General features: G+C 37.1%; 1 protein-coding gene across 2 annotated transcripts in view; it reads right to left on the bottom strand.

The window, feature by feature from the left end:
• Nucleotides 1-1,668, bottom strand: part of ifnlr1 (interferon lambda receptor 1) — a 9,176-nt gene extending 7,508 nt beyond the window's left edge. For both annotated transcript variants that reach the window (XM_035671695.1, XM_035671694.1), the window contains exons 1-2: nt 1,339-1,668; nt 221-338 (exon numbers count right to left, since the gene is read on the bottom strand). In XM_035671695.1, coding sequence (XP_035527588.1) covers nt 221-338; nt 1,339-1,387 — 167 coding nt within the window. In that variant the 5' untranslated portion in view covers nt 1,388-1,668. The remainder of the gene's footprint in view (nt 1-220; nt 339-1,338) is intronic.
• Nucleotides 1,669-19,829: the final 18,161 nt, after the last annotated feature.

The following is a 19,829-nucleotide window of genomic DNA, read 5'->3' on the forward strand; positions in this document are numbered from 1 at the left end:
TACCAGTCCACACTCCATATTTTCCCAAGCCAAGTCCCTACAGACTGAGCTACTGCCGCCCCTTTGTTACCAATTTACATACACTGACATTATGATTGTTAAACCCTGCACACACACTTTTTCTGCTTCGACCCACCTCTCCATATGTATCTGTACATAAAGACACAAAGGTGTGCAATAGAAGTAAAGGTGTCATTATAATCACTCATGTGGGTCTTACCTCAAGTACTGGACGCTATAGGTGACATTTGCCCCAGACTCCACAGCGTCCCAGTGGAGTACGTTGTTAAAGTTCTTGGAGACAAAATACACTTTCCTGTTGCCAGTTGAAAGAGAAGCTGTTGGGCAAAAGACAAAAGTCTGTGTAAATAAATTTAATCACTAACCTAATGTAATATTACTTTTAGAATATAGTATATCTGCTTTTTTTAATATTTTGCTACTTTGTGTTAAATTGCAAGTAAGTAAGGACACTATTCTCTACTGTAGCATAAGCTGTTGACAGCATTTAGTACTCAGATTACATCTCTTTTTATGTTGCGGCCCAACTTTTAAATCACAGCACATGCTGTAAAGCCGTTCAAGCCCCAGCATCCTTACTCAATACAGCTCCCCCTTATATGAAGAAGAGAGAGGCACGGGCACTCAATTTTTATAGCATAGCTGCTAAGGCCTGAGTAACACAGCAGAAATACACTGGATCCAAGACCACAGGAAGATTGTGTAAGATGGACTTTGTTTCTGCTGGTGACTGAAACTAAAAACTATGCGTCATTTCACATTTTTGATACAAGAAAATGATTTCATCTTTCATGTATTCATACAGGAAAAGGATACAGAACACGTTCTTTTAGTGTGAGCATTATGGTCTTGTATATTTTATAGCTTGAACAGTCACAGACCAAATTTTCCTATTGTCGATCCATATACGCCTTAGTGATTTACCATATAGCATGTTACTGTTTAATATTATAGCCCATGTAGTTTATTGAAAATGTGAAAGACACGAGGTTGAAAATTACACACAGAGTAGGTCATTCAAAATTAGCATTTTTATAAGCTGTACAATGATATAGTCAATATTACATCAGCCAGATGCTAAAATGAAATAGCATTTCCCATCGATCACTATCATTTAAAACGACTTGTGTTATAGGACTCTCCATTTCAAACGAGGAGGAATCACTCTCTGTCAAATATATATTACGAGGCTTTATTGTATTGGTGTTATTATTTATTTCTCCTATTAGTACTACTTTGTTGAAAAAATGGTCCAATAAATGTTTGACTGCCTGTTATCAACAAAACAGAGATCCATGTTAGCTCCCTTGTACTCACCGTAGCAGAACAGGAGGAGGATGATGACCTTCATAGACCACATCTTCATTGGATATGTGGGTCACCAAAAATACGTCTTAAGTCCTAAAAATAAGTCCTAATGGGAAGTTGAGTTGCTGCCGCCAGGTTGTGAAATCTGAACAAAAAGCAAAGTTTAACACACCACAAAAAAAAAACAACACTGTCTAATCTCTGAAATCCTTCCGAACAAAACCAGAGTCAATGTTGAAAGGGCTGTAAAACATTAAAATGTTATTGGGTTTCATTGAGTTTCCCTGCTTCCACTCCTCAACCATCCCTGCTGTGCCCTGGGAAAGGAGTGGCATTACTCAGGTGTGCAGGTGTACTTTGGCATATGTTATCACCTTGTTCCTGTTTTTCTGCTTTCTGTATGTTCCGCCCACTTGCATTCTCACTCGAGACTCTTAACTTCCCTTTTTCTCCTCCCTTTTACACCTTGAGTCTCTCGCTCTCTCTTTCTCTCTCTCTCTCTCTCTCTCTCTCTCTCTCTCTCTCTCTCTCTCTCTCCGCTCGTCTTTCTGGTTTCTGAAGTTACTGGAAATTGCCAACACCGCATAAGACAGAAAGTGAAAGAATATGATTATATACACTTGATGTCTGAGATATGTGTTTATATAGTTTAGAACATTATGTTATGTAGAGGCTGAAACAGTCGGCTCCTGCATTATCACATAGTTTATGTAACAAGCAGCTGAATGAATACGAATAGGTATGTTATTTGTGTTCTTATTGCAGTTATCATAGTATTAGTCGTGATTAAAAATTAGCTGAGAGACGTCCCTTGTTGTGCCTTGATATAAACCTCCTATGCAGACATAGTATCTGTTTTTTCAGTATTTAAGAATACACACATGCCAATCGAAGGTCTAATGGTTAACAATTTCTGTGGGTAGAGCTTGTTCTCCAACATGTCTACTTTCCTAAAGTACAAAGTTGATATTCTTTTGTGTTATTGTAAAAATAGTTTTTTGGAATGATTTTCGTAATTTTACAACCTCATGTTAATTCAGGGGTTAAGTTGTAACGTTGGGGGATGCACTGTAGCAAACGTTTGCTAATCACTGAAAATACAGTTCTGGTTGGTTGTCAGTTTAAAAAATCTAATTGATAATAAAATGTTTTTGCATATTTAGAATCAGGAAATTGACAAGCTGCTGTTCTTTACATATAAACCAGAAACATCCATTGTCCCATGAGTACATGAGTAAAACACAGCTTAGTAATAACATGCCAAGTAAAAGCTTGTACTGTACTAAACCAAATCTATTGGCATTGCAGCACGTAAAAGCCAGCAGCTGTCAAGAAACAACAAAAAAGTGCAGAATGGATGAACAAATAGTTTATTGATATGGTTTGTACAATTGCCAAAATTGTACAAAACCAAAAAAGACAAAATAATAGTAGAAGAAGACAGTACAGTAATGGTCTAAAAGGTAGGATATTCCACTATTAAAAAAGTAAGTAACTAAGTCTTGAGTTGAACAGGTGGAATTTTCGTATAGGTTTTTGTATGAACAAATAGGACAGGCACTTGTTAAAGCAAGCATCAGCATTGAGTCTTTGAAGAATGCATAATAAAAATAGACGTTTCTCACGGCAGATCTGATTTGGCCTTCCAGGAAATACACAGGTTGTTACTGATGAATCAAAAAATATATAACTGGTGACTGTTTCATTGAAATATCGTTGAATTTCATTGTTTTCTAGTATACAACCTGCTTCATGTCTACTGTATTTAAATGTTGTTTGTAATGTGTTCCACAAGCTGAAATGCGTTGGTCTAACAGTAAAGTTGATCTATTTACCACAAGTGTTGCTGGAATGGACTTTTTCTGAAGTTATAGACAATTATACACTGTTGGTAACAGAAATAAATGTTTTTATGGCATAAAGATGTAAAGTAAATTATGTTAGAATAAAAAAAAAAATTACTTGTTGCAGCCTGGTTCATCCCTACTGTATGCAGCTGTTGACATGGTCGGTGGAGTGACATCCTTGAATTAGACACCTACCAGCTCACCTGTTGCATGCTGCTTTGGATAAGAAAGTAAAGCTAAATCCATGAAATGTAGATGATTAAATTAAATGTTTAATTGGTTTACCCTGAACACTGTAAACAAACTAATGCTTTTAAATTGTTTTATGCCTCCATAACTTTTGAGTTATACAACCTCATTTTCCCAATTGCTTACTTATGTAGCAAAGGGCAAATCAAAATCAAATTTAACAAAGCAGAAAGTTCACACAGATTACATTTTGTAGAATTAGATTAACTCAGGGTGTTTAAAATGACCTGCTTGCCCTTAGATAGACAGGGCTTTTTTGTCTTTGAAAAGGCAATACTTAAATGAATTTAACTTAACCTGTAACCCCAATCCTTTCCCTGCTTTAATACAATTAATTGCAAATTATATTTTGTTAGGGCAGTTTGCTTAAAAATTATGCATGCTCTTGGAATCTGTTCATTTGTAAAATGGGGACTTGGCAAAGTGAATGTGGCTGTTTTTCTCTTCCTGTTTTGCACTCTCTTATTGCACTTTGAATTGTTTTAATCAAAAATCTAGTTCTCCTTCAGTCAATAAACTGTGCCCGTTGAATTTAGACAGATTACTACGCTTGGCAGCATTACCAGTTTCTCTGTTCACATACAGAATTCCAACCAAAATACACTCTGTGCTTCTGCATGAAAGCTGGATTTGATTGTAATTGAGCCTTGAAGGTGTCCTAAAAATAACCTTAGATTTGTGCGTTTACAACTTTAATGTTTCTTGCGAAGAAATGTTCAAATTTGTTCTTAATATTCGTTAATTGGGATTATCCTTTTGAATATTTAAAACCACTGGTACCCAACTGTTTTGGCTCATTTCCTCTAAAATGAAGCAACTTCCATGCGACTCCTTGTCTCTAATATCTAATGAGTTGTGAGCAGTTCAACTAAAGTGTTTTTCCCTTTCCCTTGCATAAATGAGAAGTTCAATGTTATACTGTAGGAATTGTTGAATTGTTTAAAATATATGTGGTAAAGAAAGTGGTTTTCTGCAAGTCATAATTATAGTGCTGTGGCAATGAAATAGTGTGGCCATAATTCCCCCTCTACAGTCAGAAAATTTAAACGTCATCAGATTCAATCAATCCTATCTAGAATATACTTTAAATGGGCAAAGTCCTGATTAAATATGTCTAATAAAAGTAGCTTTTACCGAAATTGCCTTTGCAAGAATAACATGTAAAGCACGGATTGATTTGTTCCACCAAAGCAAAGACAATCTACCTTTACTAACTACTAATCTCATTTAAATCCTTATTGATTTGAGTCTTTTCCTAATAATGCATGTACTGACCTTTTGTGTACACAATCTGTCTATCATCAAGCACTGGGTTATGGTCAGTGACACCTTATTATAGGCAACAACATCCTGGCAGTGATTTGCTTCGATGGTTGATTTTAATTAGGCTGTTGTTTGACTACTCTGCTGTAACCGGTGTCATTACAATATACCACCTGGCTGCAAATAATAAAGGCCCTGCCTCACATATAAACCTTAGAGATCATGCTGGCTCGAAATGGAACTTGCTGAACTGTTTTTGATATGGATAGTTGAGTATGGGATGTGCCTGTCATTCAAGTGTACACTGCAAGAGTTCACTTCATTGTGTATTGAAAATTTGTGAACCATGCTGAGGAATAAGAAAAGAGTAGGGCTCTGCCAATTTAGAAACATCAGAAAATATTAACTTAAGCGCTATCAGAAAATCTCTGGTTCATCTTATTTGAAATGAATGAATACCCAGTTGGACATTCATTTGGACATATAGCACTGTAATAATGGCTCCATTTGGAGGCACCATCAGTCTGGATAAAATTAAAATGGCACCAAGTACAACTGAGCAACCACAACCTGGCACACCAACACAGGAAAACCTTATGAACATGTCTCACATGTAGGTGTTGCAAAGTATGCTAATATTATCTCTCCACAAATGTATTTTGACTGTCCATTCGTCAGTGCACAGTGGATCCATTTGTGTTTTTTAAGAGACATTAATAAAAAAACATTTTTTGTTTTGTTGGTGGCGAACAACCTTTAAGCAAATGTACTCTCACCACGACTTCTCAGTTCCTAAAGTTTCCCAATTCCCTTTAAAATTCAAAGTAACTTCGGTTGCAAGCAAAAACACAATCAATGAAATCTGTGTTTTGCAGCACAGTTTGACCCCGTTTCTAGTATGGCACCTTGTTTTCACATTACGCTTCAGTGAATTTTATTGTGAGAGAACCTTTCCTTTTCCCCTTGTCGCTAAATTAATTCACAGTTGAGGCATCCCTGTGAGGAGGAAAGGCTTTGATGTTGTTGGACACAAACTGAGGAGATGTGATGTACCTCTGTGGGCTCTTGCACTTCAAGAACATCATCAATGAATCATCCTTTGCGCTGTCACAGCAAATCAAATGTATCTTGCATCTCTCACCTTGCCAGCTTGTTTGAGTCACAAAGACTGAGCAAAACCTTTGATCTTATTCAGTAAACACAGGTTGGACTGGGTAGATTCTGGCTTTTGGATCAGGTTTCTGGCTCTGGATCAGGTCCCAGAGTGAGGAGAACCCAGATTAATATTTGAAATCTGGTGCAGCAGAGACATTTTGCACTCATCTCCACTAATCCATCTTTTAATTTTGGAGCAGTTTGTCTGTAGGACACATATTTTGTCACTAGTGTTCTCTACGGAAATCTTTAACACCCAAAGAAAAACAGCTTTTTATTAAAAGGGAAAAGGGGTAAAAGAGAGGCTGATTAAAAACAGATGGAGAAGGAAATTCTAATTCATTGGGCTGAGGCATCCTCTGTCTATCAGTAGTTTCCTTTGTGTATTGTGTGACAAACCACAGAGATGCTGAACACATTTACTGTTTAGCAAATGTCACTGTCAAGTACAGAAACACAGGCCAAAAGACAGTCCAGTTTAAACTTCTTATCTGATTTTGAAACTGGTACCTGAAGGTGTGCTTATTACAGGGATTGACTGAGCGAAGGTTGGTGATCACAATGCCTCTACTTCATGCCACGAGTCCTTGTCTCGTTTTTTTGAAACCCCTTGTTGTCATCTCCAACAACCGCACTTTCCCCTTAACCTGCCCTCAAGTGAAATTAATAAAAGCTCCTGAAAACCTGACAGATGAGCGTTATTTTGAGCACCAATGAAAAAGCTGTATTTCATGCAGTGTTTAATGGAAGTCATTGTAGACAAGTAGACAAATGGAGAGACGGGCAAACAGATGAGCTGTTTAGTTTACAGACGTGCAGAATGAGAACAAGATAAAAATACAGTTCTAAAGATAGGCAGAAAACAGACCTGCCCTACACAGACAGGTAAACAGATCACTCCCTTAAGGACAAGCCAGATAATTGAAATGAAGGTGATAATCCTTGACAACATGGACAGGTACACTCCCATTAAAAGTACACCAGAGACTTTTTCTAAACCAAATTGAATAAAATTGCATTGTTTTAGCTTCAGCATTAATGGGCATTTAAATACACAAGCTCCTACGACATATGACAGATAAATCAAAACAATTCAATTTACTACAACAGAGAGGTGGGGAACAAGTATAGTTCAAAATAGATCTTCTTTTGAACAACACGCACACTAATGGAAACTTAATGGGGTTGTGACATCTGCCCTTTTCATAAGTTAATGAGGAATGATTTTTTTTATGTAAAACTCATCTACAATGTGTCTTGAGGCTAAGACCCTTGGTTTGAGTAGTAATGTGATTTGTGTGGCGCATGCCTGGCCTTATGCCATGACATTATCCAAACCCATCAATTAACACCAGGTCATTATAATTTTAGCAGGGGGTGGAGGTGTTTGTGAGGGCAGTTAGTCAAAAGGGGAAACTGACTGATGGAACAGCATTAGTACTTGGATGAGGAAGGAATGCATTGATGAAATGTATAGGGTTTGACAGCTTTACATTGCAGGCACACTAATAATAATTCTGCCTTTCACAACTCCTTCTTCCAACATGGGTATTATTGATGTACCTAGTTCTTGATATGAATTATTCCTGTTGAATAATGCATTACGGCCTCACACACCTGATCAGTAGTGAAAGGATCAGACATCTGGTTCTGCGATTAAAGAATAAAAAGCGATAGAAAATACTTTTTTATCAAATAACTTTAAACATACCACTGGCTAAAAGTTTAATAAGTACAGTAAGTCACTGCAGATGGAAGCCTAGCCACATTTGTATCACCATACAACTAAACCAGTTGTTCCAAACTGTACTGTGACCACTTAAAATAAAACTTGTTTTCTTTTCGTTGGTGACTGGCCTTGGTGGAAGTCTCTGCAACTATCATGAGATACAGTAAGTTATAAAACTTGTTGTGGTGGCACCATTACGGTTTAGATTTAGAAAACTAATAATCTGTTCACTGGTACATCTGAAAACCACCAATGTTTTCCTAGTTATATTTTGCTCTGGCAAAATGTTGTTGAACTGGTCTCACAGAAGGAGTACTGACGTCAGAGCATGTCACAAGCATGCTGCTACCAAACTTAAACAATGACTTAAAAAAAAGTCTGTCTGGTCATGCTTGGCTTACCAAAGGCTATATTTTGGAAGAATAGAAAAAGAGCAACTCACAGAAAGAGGGGGAGAGCTCTGCCCAGTGGTGTGACTATCAGCAATGCAGGATGTATGACTACACAGAGGAACTGGGCATCTAGGGGACCAACTAATACCTCCCGTCCATTCAGTCACAGGATAGAATTATTGCATCAGAGCTAGAATTCTCAAACGATATCCTGTGTTTGATTTGTTGCCAATACACCAACCTTTTCAGCTTCTGTAAAATGTGAAGAATAACACTGGATTACAGACTTCAAACCATTTTAGAGGGCTAAGAAGGGCAAGAAGTCAAAATGCAGGTAGATGGATATATACACGGACACGAGGAGGCATGTGAGAATAAAGGCTGGAAAAGTTAGTTATCCTCTATACTGGCACTTTCTGATGAGTTGCAGCTGGGTGACCAGGTGACCAGGAACAGAAAAAAACACCAGTGACAGCTGGTGGACAGGTGAGGAATAGCAGGTCTAAAGCAACTTGAAGGTTTCGTATAGTCGTTAGGAAGTACAGGCAGAGAGAGGATAGAGTAGCTGTCTGCATGACAACCTCTGACTGATTCGGCACACTCAGCATCAACAAACCCTTTGCCAGAAGCTTGTAAAAATCGCACCACTGATAAGATAGCAAAATTTACTGAGGATATCAAGGATATGCGTCCCATTGATGTGGTAAGAGAGATTGTTTTATCCTTTAGTTTAGTCTTTACGTTATGATTTCCTTTTTGGGGTCATACAGTTGTACAATGTGTTTTGAGATATTTATTTTAAATTAATTTGACGGAAATTTGTGTCCTTTTTTAAAAAATTTTTACAAAATTGATTTTTTTTATAGAAACCATTCTTTGCATGTGGCACACGGAAAGATGTGTTCAGTAGCACTATCTCTCCTATTGAAAAGACCTGCTTTCTCATTGTAAATGGCTTTGCCCAGCTAAATGTAAATGTACTTTAGATCTATGCCTGAGTCCATGTTAGAGCCAACTTTAATGTGTTAAGGCCTCGAGTAAATCATTGATTATTAGAGTACAGACAGCCAATATCCAGCAAACTTAGCTGTGAGGGTTTTAATGTCCGTCATTTTTAACTCAACATTAGTGAGTGATGTGAATCTGCAGCAGCCACCTTGGAGAGCTAAGGATGATACAGGCTCGTGACAGAGTTTACCGCAGGCTCCATGCGTCATCCTGGGTTGACAACCACTATCCATCATTCGTCCCAGGGAAGCAGGCATATTGGACATTTCATCCGTGGATAAAAGACAAAATACATCACAACAGAATAATGCGTAAATGAATGCAAGTCCCCTCTGGGCTCCTCTAAGGATTCACAAATCAAAAGGTGACAATTGGAAGGCACAAACCAGCCTGTAGCCTGTAGCCTGTGTCATATTTTACTGATCTGCACTTCACCTTGGGAATTGAATTATAAAAGAGTCATAAATGTGTCCTCTAAAAGGAATAAGGTGTCCTCCAAGTCACAAGTCCATTTGTCCGTATTATTGCATTTTCGAAGAGGACTCTGGCTTCACATGGTTGGCTTTCTCAAAAGTCAACGTTGTCTGTTGTTATATTTGTGGCTATTTGTCTGGGTTTTCAGGATGCAGGGACCTATTTCTCAAAAAATCTGGCAAGGCTATAAATGATGATATAACCCCTTTTTATTAACCCTGATCCTAAAGAACATGTCTTTTAATCATAATCCTTCTGAACAAACACTGCTTGAGGAAATGTGACAGTTCTTAGACAAGATACTGCAGAAGTGTTACAGAAAACAATAATACTCTTACAAAATAACACCAACTATGCATAGAATTAATGTATTACCATCTCCTCTCATATTAACAAAAAATAAAAACAAGGCTAAAATTAATTTTCCAAGTCAATAACGTGATGTTGAGAAGCACACACAGCAAGTAAGTAATCTTCCTGAGATGGAACGTCTTCAGGGCATTTTAGATTCGACGTAATTATTTGCAAGACAAAGGTGAGGTATTTGTGAATACGTTGTACGCCATCATCCAAAGACTAACATTTGCAAAGTGGAGCTTTTAGCCAATTCTGAAAAAAAGAAAATAACTTTGTTCATAGTCTCTTCATATCTAAAGGCCAGCAAGTACAAGTGCTAATGTGGGACATATTGTTAGTAATAGCACAACAGAACATTCTTTTCTCCCCTTACTTTAGAGACATTTTCCACAACATTTAGCCTTTGTGACGCAATCAATATATTACACTTTGCTTTTATAATTCTGGCAAACGGCTGTAACAACCTTCCCAACTATTGCAGTTAACTTTTTCAAATAAGAGCTACATACTCCTGCACACTGTGCTCCGATTTTTTTGTTTGGTCAGACAGTGACCTTCATCATGTTCAGTTAGCTTAACTGCTGGTGATGTTTCTTATTTCAGTTCAGTGAACAAAAAACATGAGTGAATGCTCTGACACACTAGAACAAGAGTCTGAAATATTGCCCCCTTTTATATTTATTGAATAAAGAATCAAATTTAAATGGAAATTGAAGCAAATAATAATGTTACCAGAGATCCCCACCCCTAGCTAAAAGCTTAGTTATCCACTGGGAAGATAATAATAATGTATCTGTTTCTATGGTTTTCTACGGCTCCAATGTTTTTGTCACTGGCAGAAAACCATTATTACATGATAACATGTGGAAACATTGAGTTTACTCAGTGCAAATCAGTGTGAATAAAAGCACCAATGACATGCCTAAAATATAAACATATTGTTACTCTGGCAGTCAATATTAGAGCCATCTCAGATGTGTACAGCCTTCAGTAAATGTTTGGTTTTAGAGGACAGGTAGTTTTCTTTCACTGCATTTATTTATTTTTTTCAAATCTTTTTTTTTAGAGGGAAAGAAGTCCATACAATGGAAAGTTACCTGGATGAAATAGATCGACTTTTACACCGCCTCCCTTTTCAATTTTCCAGCTTCAAACTAGGTTCACCACTGTGACCAAAACAAATTGTACAGCACTAAGGCTGAGCCATGCTACACAGGCCTTTTTCCCACAGTGTGAGCCTTGTGATTGTGGGTAGTTTGTTCGCTTCTACTAAACAACTTGAAATCTAGCAGATTTTGACATCCTTGACACAAACCAGACAGGTTGTGGTTTGTTTGCTCCCCTCAACAACAGCCTTATGAGTCCTCATTTCAACTTTCCGTTGTTTCGAAGAGAGCTAGCATGTCCTTATTCACAGAACCCCGTATCCTCAATTAAACTACACTCACTAAGCCGTTCAGCACCAGGATTATTCTGCATGGTAGTGACATTTTGTGTGTGGCTATATTCCCGTGGGTTTCTCTCACATTTAGAAAGCTGCTTACCCATTCTGACAGCATGGGAGACTTTAAGCCAAAGCACATAACACCATCCTTCAAAATCAGTCAACGTTGAAATGAAATTAAACAAAAGATACAGAATAGAACAAAAGGTTCAAACTGGCTGGCGAGAAAAGGTGGTTAAAACGAAAGTATTCCTTTTCTGAACCAGCAACGGTGACCTCTCTTTTTAAACTGGGATGAAGATATAAGAGAAGAGAGAAGAGATAAAGAAAGGCTGAGTGAAGGAAGGATGAAGGATGGATGAGAAATGTAGATAAAAGTTAAAAATAACAAATACAACAAGCATTTTGTATTCAGGACAATTAGTATTATAAAAATAAACAAAAATAATTTGTAATTTAAAAAAAAAAACATAACTGTGGTTAAAAAATAAATAAATAAGTGGAAGCGCAAAGAAATTAGCTCAGCAGCCCTACTCTGGCTAATTATGAATGCTGGAATATATTCTGACAGTTTCTCTTCTGTTTTATGTGTTTTCAAGACAAGAAAGAATTTCCATCTACTGTACTTCTTCGGGAGTTTATTATTGTAAAAAAGCATACTAGAATCAGTTATTGAGGACTATAAAACTAATATGACATTTTTCTTAAGCCACAAGTTGCACAGTGACTAAGGGCGTTTTCACACATACCTCATTTGGTTTTAGGTGTGAAAACGCTCTAAGTAGTAACACTGCATTGTGGATGAATTTTTATTTTCCAAAATGCCATACAAATGATGAAATCTAACCTCTTAAAGATGTTTTATTAGATCAAGATAGTAAAGAAGGTAAAAGACCATTTGACATTCACATGTATTTTGTGTACTGTAATGTCACCCGTGAAGTCTTTGTCAAAAGGCAAGAAAACAACCTGGACCGGTTGACATTGCAGCCAGAACCTGGAGACAAATGTCGAGCAGAACACATAAAACTCAGCAGTGTGATTTGAATCCATGACTATCTTGCTGCGTGGAGACTTTATTAGTGAACAGTATGACATTTATTATTTAAAATTATGTAAAAAAAACACAACAAAGTGAGAGTAAACTACTCATTAATCATTATTATTATTTTTTTTATCTGTTCTGAATCATTATGCCACTACCCTCAGTGGAGTATTTTATCCTTTGAGAACGGCTCTTATGGTCCATAAATACACAGTAAATGTCAAAGTCTGCATTGTTGTATAATAAGTTCCTGGTGTTGCCACACTTATTGTCTTCATGACTAATGTGTTTTATATGCATTAATGGAGTGTGCTGACAATGGACTTTAAATAGTAAAGCGAAATAATGACTCAATTCACAATACATTGGAGTCTTTGAATAATGTTTACTCCACATGGTAACTATAAATCTATATCAGGGCATAGAATTTGTGCATCATAGAGTAGACTGGATTGTTTGTTGAATACAGATGCACAACAATCCCATGAACTCAAAGATAACTGAGTCATATAATGTGTTTTTTTGATTGCCTATGCACAACATTTATATGTCACTGTGGTAGATGATTTCAAAAAATGTGTTTTGGGGAAAAAGTTAATCTTGTTTAATAATGAAAGATAATTAAAGTTCCTCTAAATTGTTACTGGTGTCAGTTGCAGCTCATTACTTACACCCAGTAAAGTCACTTTAGCAAGCTTTTCATGTAAAAAATCTGGTCATATTTTATTAAATGACAGATTTCTAATTTTGAAATGACTTCACTCAATAACAAATACTTCCATGCATGCGCGACCAGAATATCAATGGAGCAAAAGTTCTCAACTCTCTCACATCTATGGGTCCCCCTTAACATTGTCATGGCAGCCTGTTGTCTTCTGTGTCTCGTGTGTCATTTAGTCGTATCACCTCAGTGAGAAAGCTAGCTAACTAACTATCTATCTTATGGACAATGGACATAAAGTTTTTCATGAGGAGTCGACCTCAACTATTTTTGCCTTTAAGGTGTCAGCAGTGAAAAAGACTCCTCTTCATAACATAACATCTGTTGTGTTATGGTTTGAGGAGTGAGGAAGACAGATGGAGAACAATTAAATACATAATAGGGTGTAAGGTCTCTATGATGTTTTTTTTTTACTTGGCAACTACCATGTTTTTCTCAAATGATGTACAGATTTTTGGACATTCTATTATCTCAATTGGCTTGAAAAATGGTGCATATAATGGTTGTAAATGGAAAAAAACTGTCTAGGTTTGGGTTAAGCCCGGAACGTTTACAATGTCTGGCTCCGTCCCTGATCCCATAAATTTGTAAATATTAACTATATATATATAGCCTATATAGTTTTCTTAAATTAAGGTATCTCTTAGCTCCTAACTCAGGTTATGTATGCTGCATTTTCCTTGTTTATATCAATAAAGTTAATTTTATCTTCATGATATTGGGAGTGCTGACTAACTGTTCCCAAACGTGTCATTCACATAGTCCTATATAAGTACTAAAAGTTAAATTAAATATTTTCATTTACTGTAAATCTGTTGATTAATTTCAGTAATTGGATTTAAAGCCAGTGGCTTAGTAGCAAATATTGATGTAATACTTTACACCTGTTTTTTTATTATCTTAGGTGATCTCTTTCTTCAGTTGCTCTCAGATCCGTAAATCTGTACTGTATTTTTTCCTTTCATATCTCCTTTCTTTCTCATCTGTCTTTTTCTCACACATACACACACAGACATACAGGCACTCATCAGTTTTCCTCTTTAGGCATCCTTGGCGCTTCCCCTCCCCCTCTTTTCACCCCTACTCTGTTTTGCCCTTCTCTAAAGATTTGATTAATTCATGGGTGAGAAGAGAGACTCTGAGCACACATTAGCAGAGGAGTCACTAGGAGTTCACTTTGAAGAGAAGAAAGACATATATCCATGACCTCCAGCAATGATCCGTGGACGCTTGACTTGGCACAATCTGTAAAGTGGTTTCATTGGGTTTTATTTTCATTTTTCTGATCCAAAAATCTTTGGAGAAAAATTTAAAACTATCTTAGTACATTTTTTATAGAAGATTATCAGTTTCCCTAAGAAATGTAGGGATCAAACTGAACATGCAATTGGTTGCATGAAGTCTCTTAGTTTAAAATGCCTTTGAATGAAAGTAACTTCAGTATTTTGTGCACACTTAGACCCAACATTCATATTGGGAGCTTTTTCCTCTGCAGAAGAGGTCATTAAATATGTAAGTAAACTTCATTAAAATAGCACTTTTCAAAAGAGTACTTGAGGAGTGCTTCACAAAGAGAAAAAAAAGAGAAAATACTGTACAATACGACTAAATGAACACAGTGTAACATGTACATACACACTGTGTACATAAATAAACCGGCCCATCAACCCAAAGATTGTTTGCTTCCATAATCTTCCGTTACCCCCTTTGTAATTAGGGTTGCTCCTTCCACATGAAGCATAATAACTACTACATTTAGATGGATATTAAAAAGTATATTTTACACAGTAATGTGCCTTTTGATATTGTTTATTGAAATATGCTTCTTTACCGCAGAAACATTTAGTGAATAAAGAAATGGCAAATTCTCCACCAAATAAAGACCAGTATAATCCTCCGGTAAATGCTCTTCCGAGTGCTACGCTTTTTAATTCCCTGTGTTAATTAATCTTGGATAATCAAACTCCTATCACTCACATAGGGGAAACCAGCAGAAGGCAGGGTGGTTGTAAACATTTAATCAGTCTCTTTCCGTTTGACTCCAACTCAATCTTTTGAGGCCACAGAAAGGCTATATTCTTATATAAATTAATATCTTAATTGTGATTTGAGTCTCCAACTCTCATTAACTTGGAATCAGTTCATTTCAGGCTGGTGATGACGCACAGACTTGATGCTCAGTATATACTTGAAATGAAAGCAGAGAGACAGACTCACCGGCCAGGAACAATCTGTATCTCAACTGTCGAATAAAGGCAAAAATGCCCCACAGAAAGATTTAAAAGGATTAGTTAGACAGACCAATGAACAAAGGTAATAAAGAGGCATCCTGGTTATGGTCAGGGTTTCTGAAATATCCACATGTAAACATCCTGTTTTCAGAAAACTGGATAAAGCCGTACCCTGGTTTTGAGAAACCTGAATGTACTACCTGGATGGAAACCAGAATAGATTTCTGAACATTCCTTGCTGATACAGACAATGATTATAAATCAAGAAAAAACTGATACTGTTAGAATCATGCATACAGTGAACATCATACCTCCCCAAAATACATCATACATACAAATTCACTCACAGAGATGAATTTAAAAAAATGCACAGAAGTACCTTTTATGAGTAGATAATAAAGACCTAAAACCCAAGGAGAACATTTTTGAGAAAGACTGACTAAAGTTTTGGGAAAGTTTTTGGAAATATAAATGAATCCAGAATTCAAATGAGCGCTGAAAGTTTTTACATATCCTCTCTTTTAATCAGCTAATTAAGAAAGACAGAGCTTGAGAAATAAATTAGTCATGGATAAGATTTACAGTATCTGTCTCCATTTGCCCCACTTCATAGTTCTGATTAGAAGACTCTAAATAAGACCATATTCCATTAACCTTCTGGATACAGTAAAGGGCAGAATTTTTCAAGCTGTCTCTTGGAAATAAGAAATAAGTTTACTTTTTAGTCCCCCCTTTACTGCCAAGGTTTTCTTTTTTCTACCATCACAATGAAATGTGGATAATTTAAGTCGTTATACATTTCAGGGATAATAAGTTAATATTCATTTCTTCTATTTCCTGCGTACTGTAACCTTGGCGCAAGTAGGTGTTGAAAATGTTGTCGCCTTGAGGATTTAAAGCTTTTTCTGTTTTTGAACTTATAAGTCACTCGGAGTACAGTAAACGTGTCAGCTTAATGCTGAACATTTCTATGTAAATGTGGACTTCATCTTTCATGAGGGCTTCAAGCCATACAAATATGGAATGAGTTGCTCAAGGTTATCTGCCACTTTTCACACATCCATTCCCTCCCATTCTCTGTTCTTAAATATCCATCTAGCCTCAGATGTTGGCAAGGACATCTCTTTCCATTTCTGAATGTCAAAGAAGCTTTCTTGCCTCAGTATCAGTGTAATCTTTGTCACATTTCTTACTCCTTTTAAAACCAGAATGTGCTCAATAATTCTTCCTTGTGCAAAGCATTTTACATCTGAGCACTAAGTTACAGGCAGAGGTGTCACACGTTGAGGGTTAACAAGATAAGACATGATGAATTGACTGTCACAGACATTTATCTTTCAATTTATTCTCAAAGACTTCTGATAAAGGTTTTATAAACATTTTCTCACAAGCAAAACAACCAATGAATAAGGAATGTGTAGTCATTATCTGCAGATGCACCAGATTGCTGGACAAACAGATTCTTGTGGTTTTGAAATAACACATAACCTTATCTACACATCATTGTATTAAAAGGTAATGCACAGTTCCTGCACTGCTGAAAAATTTAAAAATGAAAATCAGATGTTGTGTATTACCATGCCAGCTCAAAAGCTTCCAACTGTTTAGAATATGCATTTTGCGTTAAATAATATATCATAAATATGAAATATTTACATAGCTACAACATCTGACAAACAACAGTCTCCAGCTAAATATGCAACATGGAAAAATAAATCCAATGGGATTTTTGTGATCTCTGTCAGTGTTATCAGCTGCTCTTTTGTAAAACAAACTACAACTGGCATTTCATGAAGAGCTGACTAAATGAGAAAGACATTTGTGTGCCAGATTAAACTTTCTCTCCTTATGTGACCCAGAAATATGGCCCTGTGACAAATTTGTGAACTTCCACAGCGACCAAAATACTAAGGGAAATACGGTAGAAACAGGTTGGCAAGAGAACTTGCCTGACTTGTTTAAAATTATTATTTAATGGTTGAGAATCTACAGGGCTGTGATTCCACTGGAGCTCTGTCTCCTCTCCCCGGAAAGAAGGCGAAAACTCAGATAAGATGTGACAGGCTGATAGCTGCTCGCTGTGGCTGCTTTGGAAAGCAAGACAGGCTCTGTTTGTCTGATGAGAAATGCTCTGGAGGAAGACAGACGGGGCCGGGAGATAGTGAGGGGTAGAGAGAGCGAGGTGGTAGAGAAGGAGGGGCGGTACAAAATGAAAATGAAACAGCAAAGTGTTGGACTGTCTGGTGTGACCTTTTGCAAATAGATTTTTGTAAACTCGCTCCTTTTTTCTAGAGAAATGAAGGGTAATGACCGTGGCATTCTGATTACAGTGGTTTTTTTTATTTGTGGAGACAGAGCGTGCTCATAAGCACGCACATAAATATGCACTGAAACACGCACACTCACACTCTCTAACAATGTATGCCGTGCATGCGGGCCAATTTTCAAAGGAAAGGTCAGGGCTGACAGTGATTTGAAACCCTTTTTGCGATCTGTCGACCATGAAAAATACATGACATTACCGAGGGATAAAGGAAGAAAGGAAGCAGGGAAGGAAAACTGAAAGATTATGCAACAGGTTAGGGCATAAATGAATGAGGTTGAGGACCAAAAGCTAGATTTTATTACTTTTATGTGTATACATGGTTAGTTTCGCGCTCATGTCAAACATACTTTCTGGAATAAATTTCATCTTCCCTCATCCTGAGCTTCGGAGGAGGGAGTAAGAGAGTTAAGGCAGGAAGAGATTGAGAATTTGAAAAGAAAAGAAAACAACTAAAGGAAGAGTGAGTGCACACAGGAGTGAGACTCTAAAACAGACTGAAAAAGTGGTGGTGAAATTGAGAGAGCACAGGATCTAGCTGACACGAGACAGACAGCCGTTGGCTAAAAGCAGCATTGAGGCCGTATGGAGATGCAAATAGACCTGACACTACACGGGAGACGGCTGCCAATCCAACTGACACGTCCTCGATCCTCCCTCTATATGACAGACAATCCATAATTACTACGTTCCGCATCTACAGGAGCTATTATGAATTAGTCCATAAGGCTCTACAACATTGATGGCAGTAGTTGCCTTCAAGTATTCACTTGTCAAATGCCACTTTTTGTCAGGTGGTATTACAGAACCATCATGCTGTAATTCCGGTGCCACATACAGCACGTAGCAGTGCACGGTGCACGTTTTTGGCCTTGATTTTTAGCTCATGCTCCAGAAGCCTATTCTAAAGCCAACATTTTCCTGTCTCTGTTACACTAAATACATTTTAGAAGTCAGTTTCAGTATTCTTTACAGCTCCACCAGAGCAGCTTTTCAGCCAACTGCCAAATACTCAGAGGCAAGAACATGATGACTTCCCATCCAGAGCTACCTACTGCAAAATATTTGTTCCTATATGTCGTACTTTTCTTTCACTCGCCACAATTAATTAGCAAATATTTTTAATCAAAACTGAAAGGGTGACAGGTCTATAGTTTATTTCTTGACCTTGGAAACAACAGCAGCCCTAGTAGTTTCCCACGAGCTTCACCAATCATAATAAACCCCTGTGCAAAATGTTACTTGTTAACTTTCTCCCATGATTTCATTACAAAAGAAAGCCTTAAAACATTGTAACATGTATTGTAATTTTTTTTAGAAAAGCTGCCATGAAACAATGAACAATCCCTAAAAACACCTGCAAGATCCTGGAGGGACTGATAAATGTCATCTGTCAGAGGAAGAGGATTTGTACTAAATGGTAAAATGTAGAGCCGCAACTAAAAGTTATTTTTATTATTATTATCGACTAATCTGTCAGAAAACAAGGAAACATGTCCACCCCAGTTTCGTACAACCCTAGGTGGCATCTTGAGATGTCTTGTTTTGTTTGACCACGAATGTAAAACCTAAAGATATTCAGTTAGAAATCAGATAAAGAAGTAAATCCTCTTACTGGAGAAACTGGAACCAGAGAATAGTGGGGGTTAAGAAGTTTCTTATACAATTAATCGATTGCAAAAATAATTGCTCATTCCTTGCCTAATATTTCCTTATTAGTTGACTAATTGTTGCTGAAACCCTTTGAGTAAAGTTAATGAGCCTCATCAACAGCACCAACTGTATGGAGCCCATCCTGCACCTAAAACAGCTTGCTGTGTCAAGTTTCAAATAAGTCAGATCTATTTACATGAGTCAAAGGCGATTCCAGTCAATGTCAAATCAAAGGCCATCTCCCCAAGACATACTGTCAATGTCAAGTTGCAGACAACCCTAAGTTCTAAACATTAACACTCATTTGATTGACATGTTTATTATACAGCATTTCAAACATGGGACGCTGTGTTGATGTCATGTTCAAGCTGCTGCCTGAGACTTTCATTGCACTTCCCTCTGTGAGACAACATATCAAAACAGTGTTAGAGTTGGGACCTCCTGCTGTTGCACAGTATCTGAGAGGGAGTGAATCACTCTGACACGGCCAAATGTGTCATTTGTTAGATTTTTCGGGATAGATAAGACGCCGCAACATCAGATCTTTCAACTTGAGGAAAATGCAAATTATATTATCATCTCCAATTGCGATGAAAGCGTTTCCATGTG

Source organism: Morone saxatilis, unplaced genomic scaffold (genome assembly GCF_004916995.1).
Source record: "Morone saxatilis isolate NCDOM2014 unplaced genomic scaffold, NCSU_SB_2.0 Contig24, whole genome shotgun sequence".
NCBI lineage: Eukaryota > Metazoa > Chordata > Actinopteri > Moronidae > Morone > Morone saxatilis.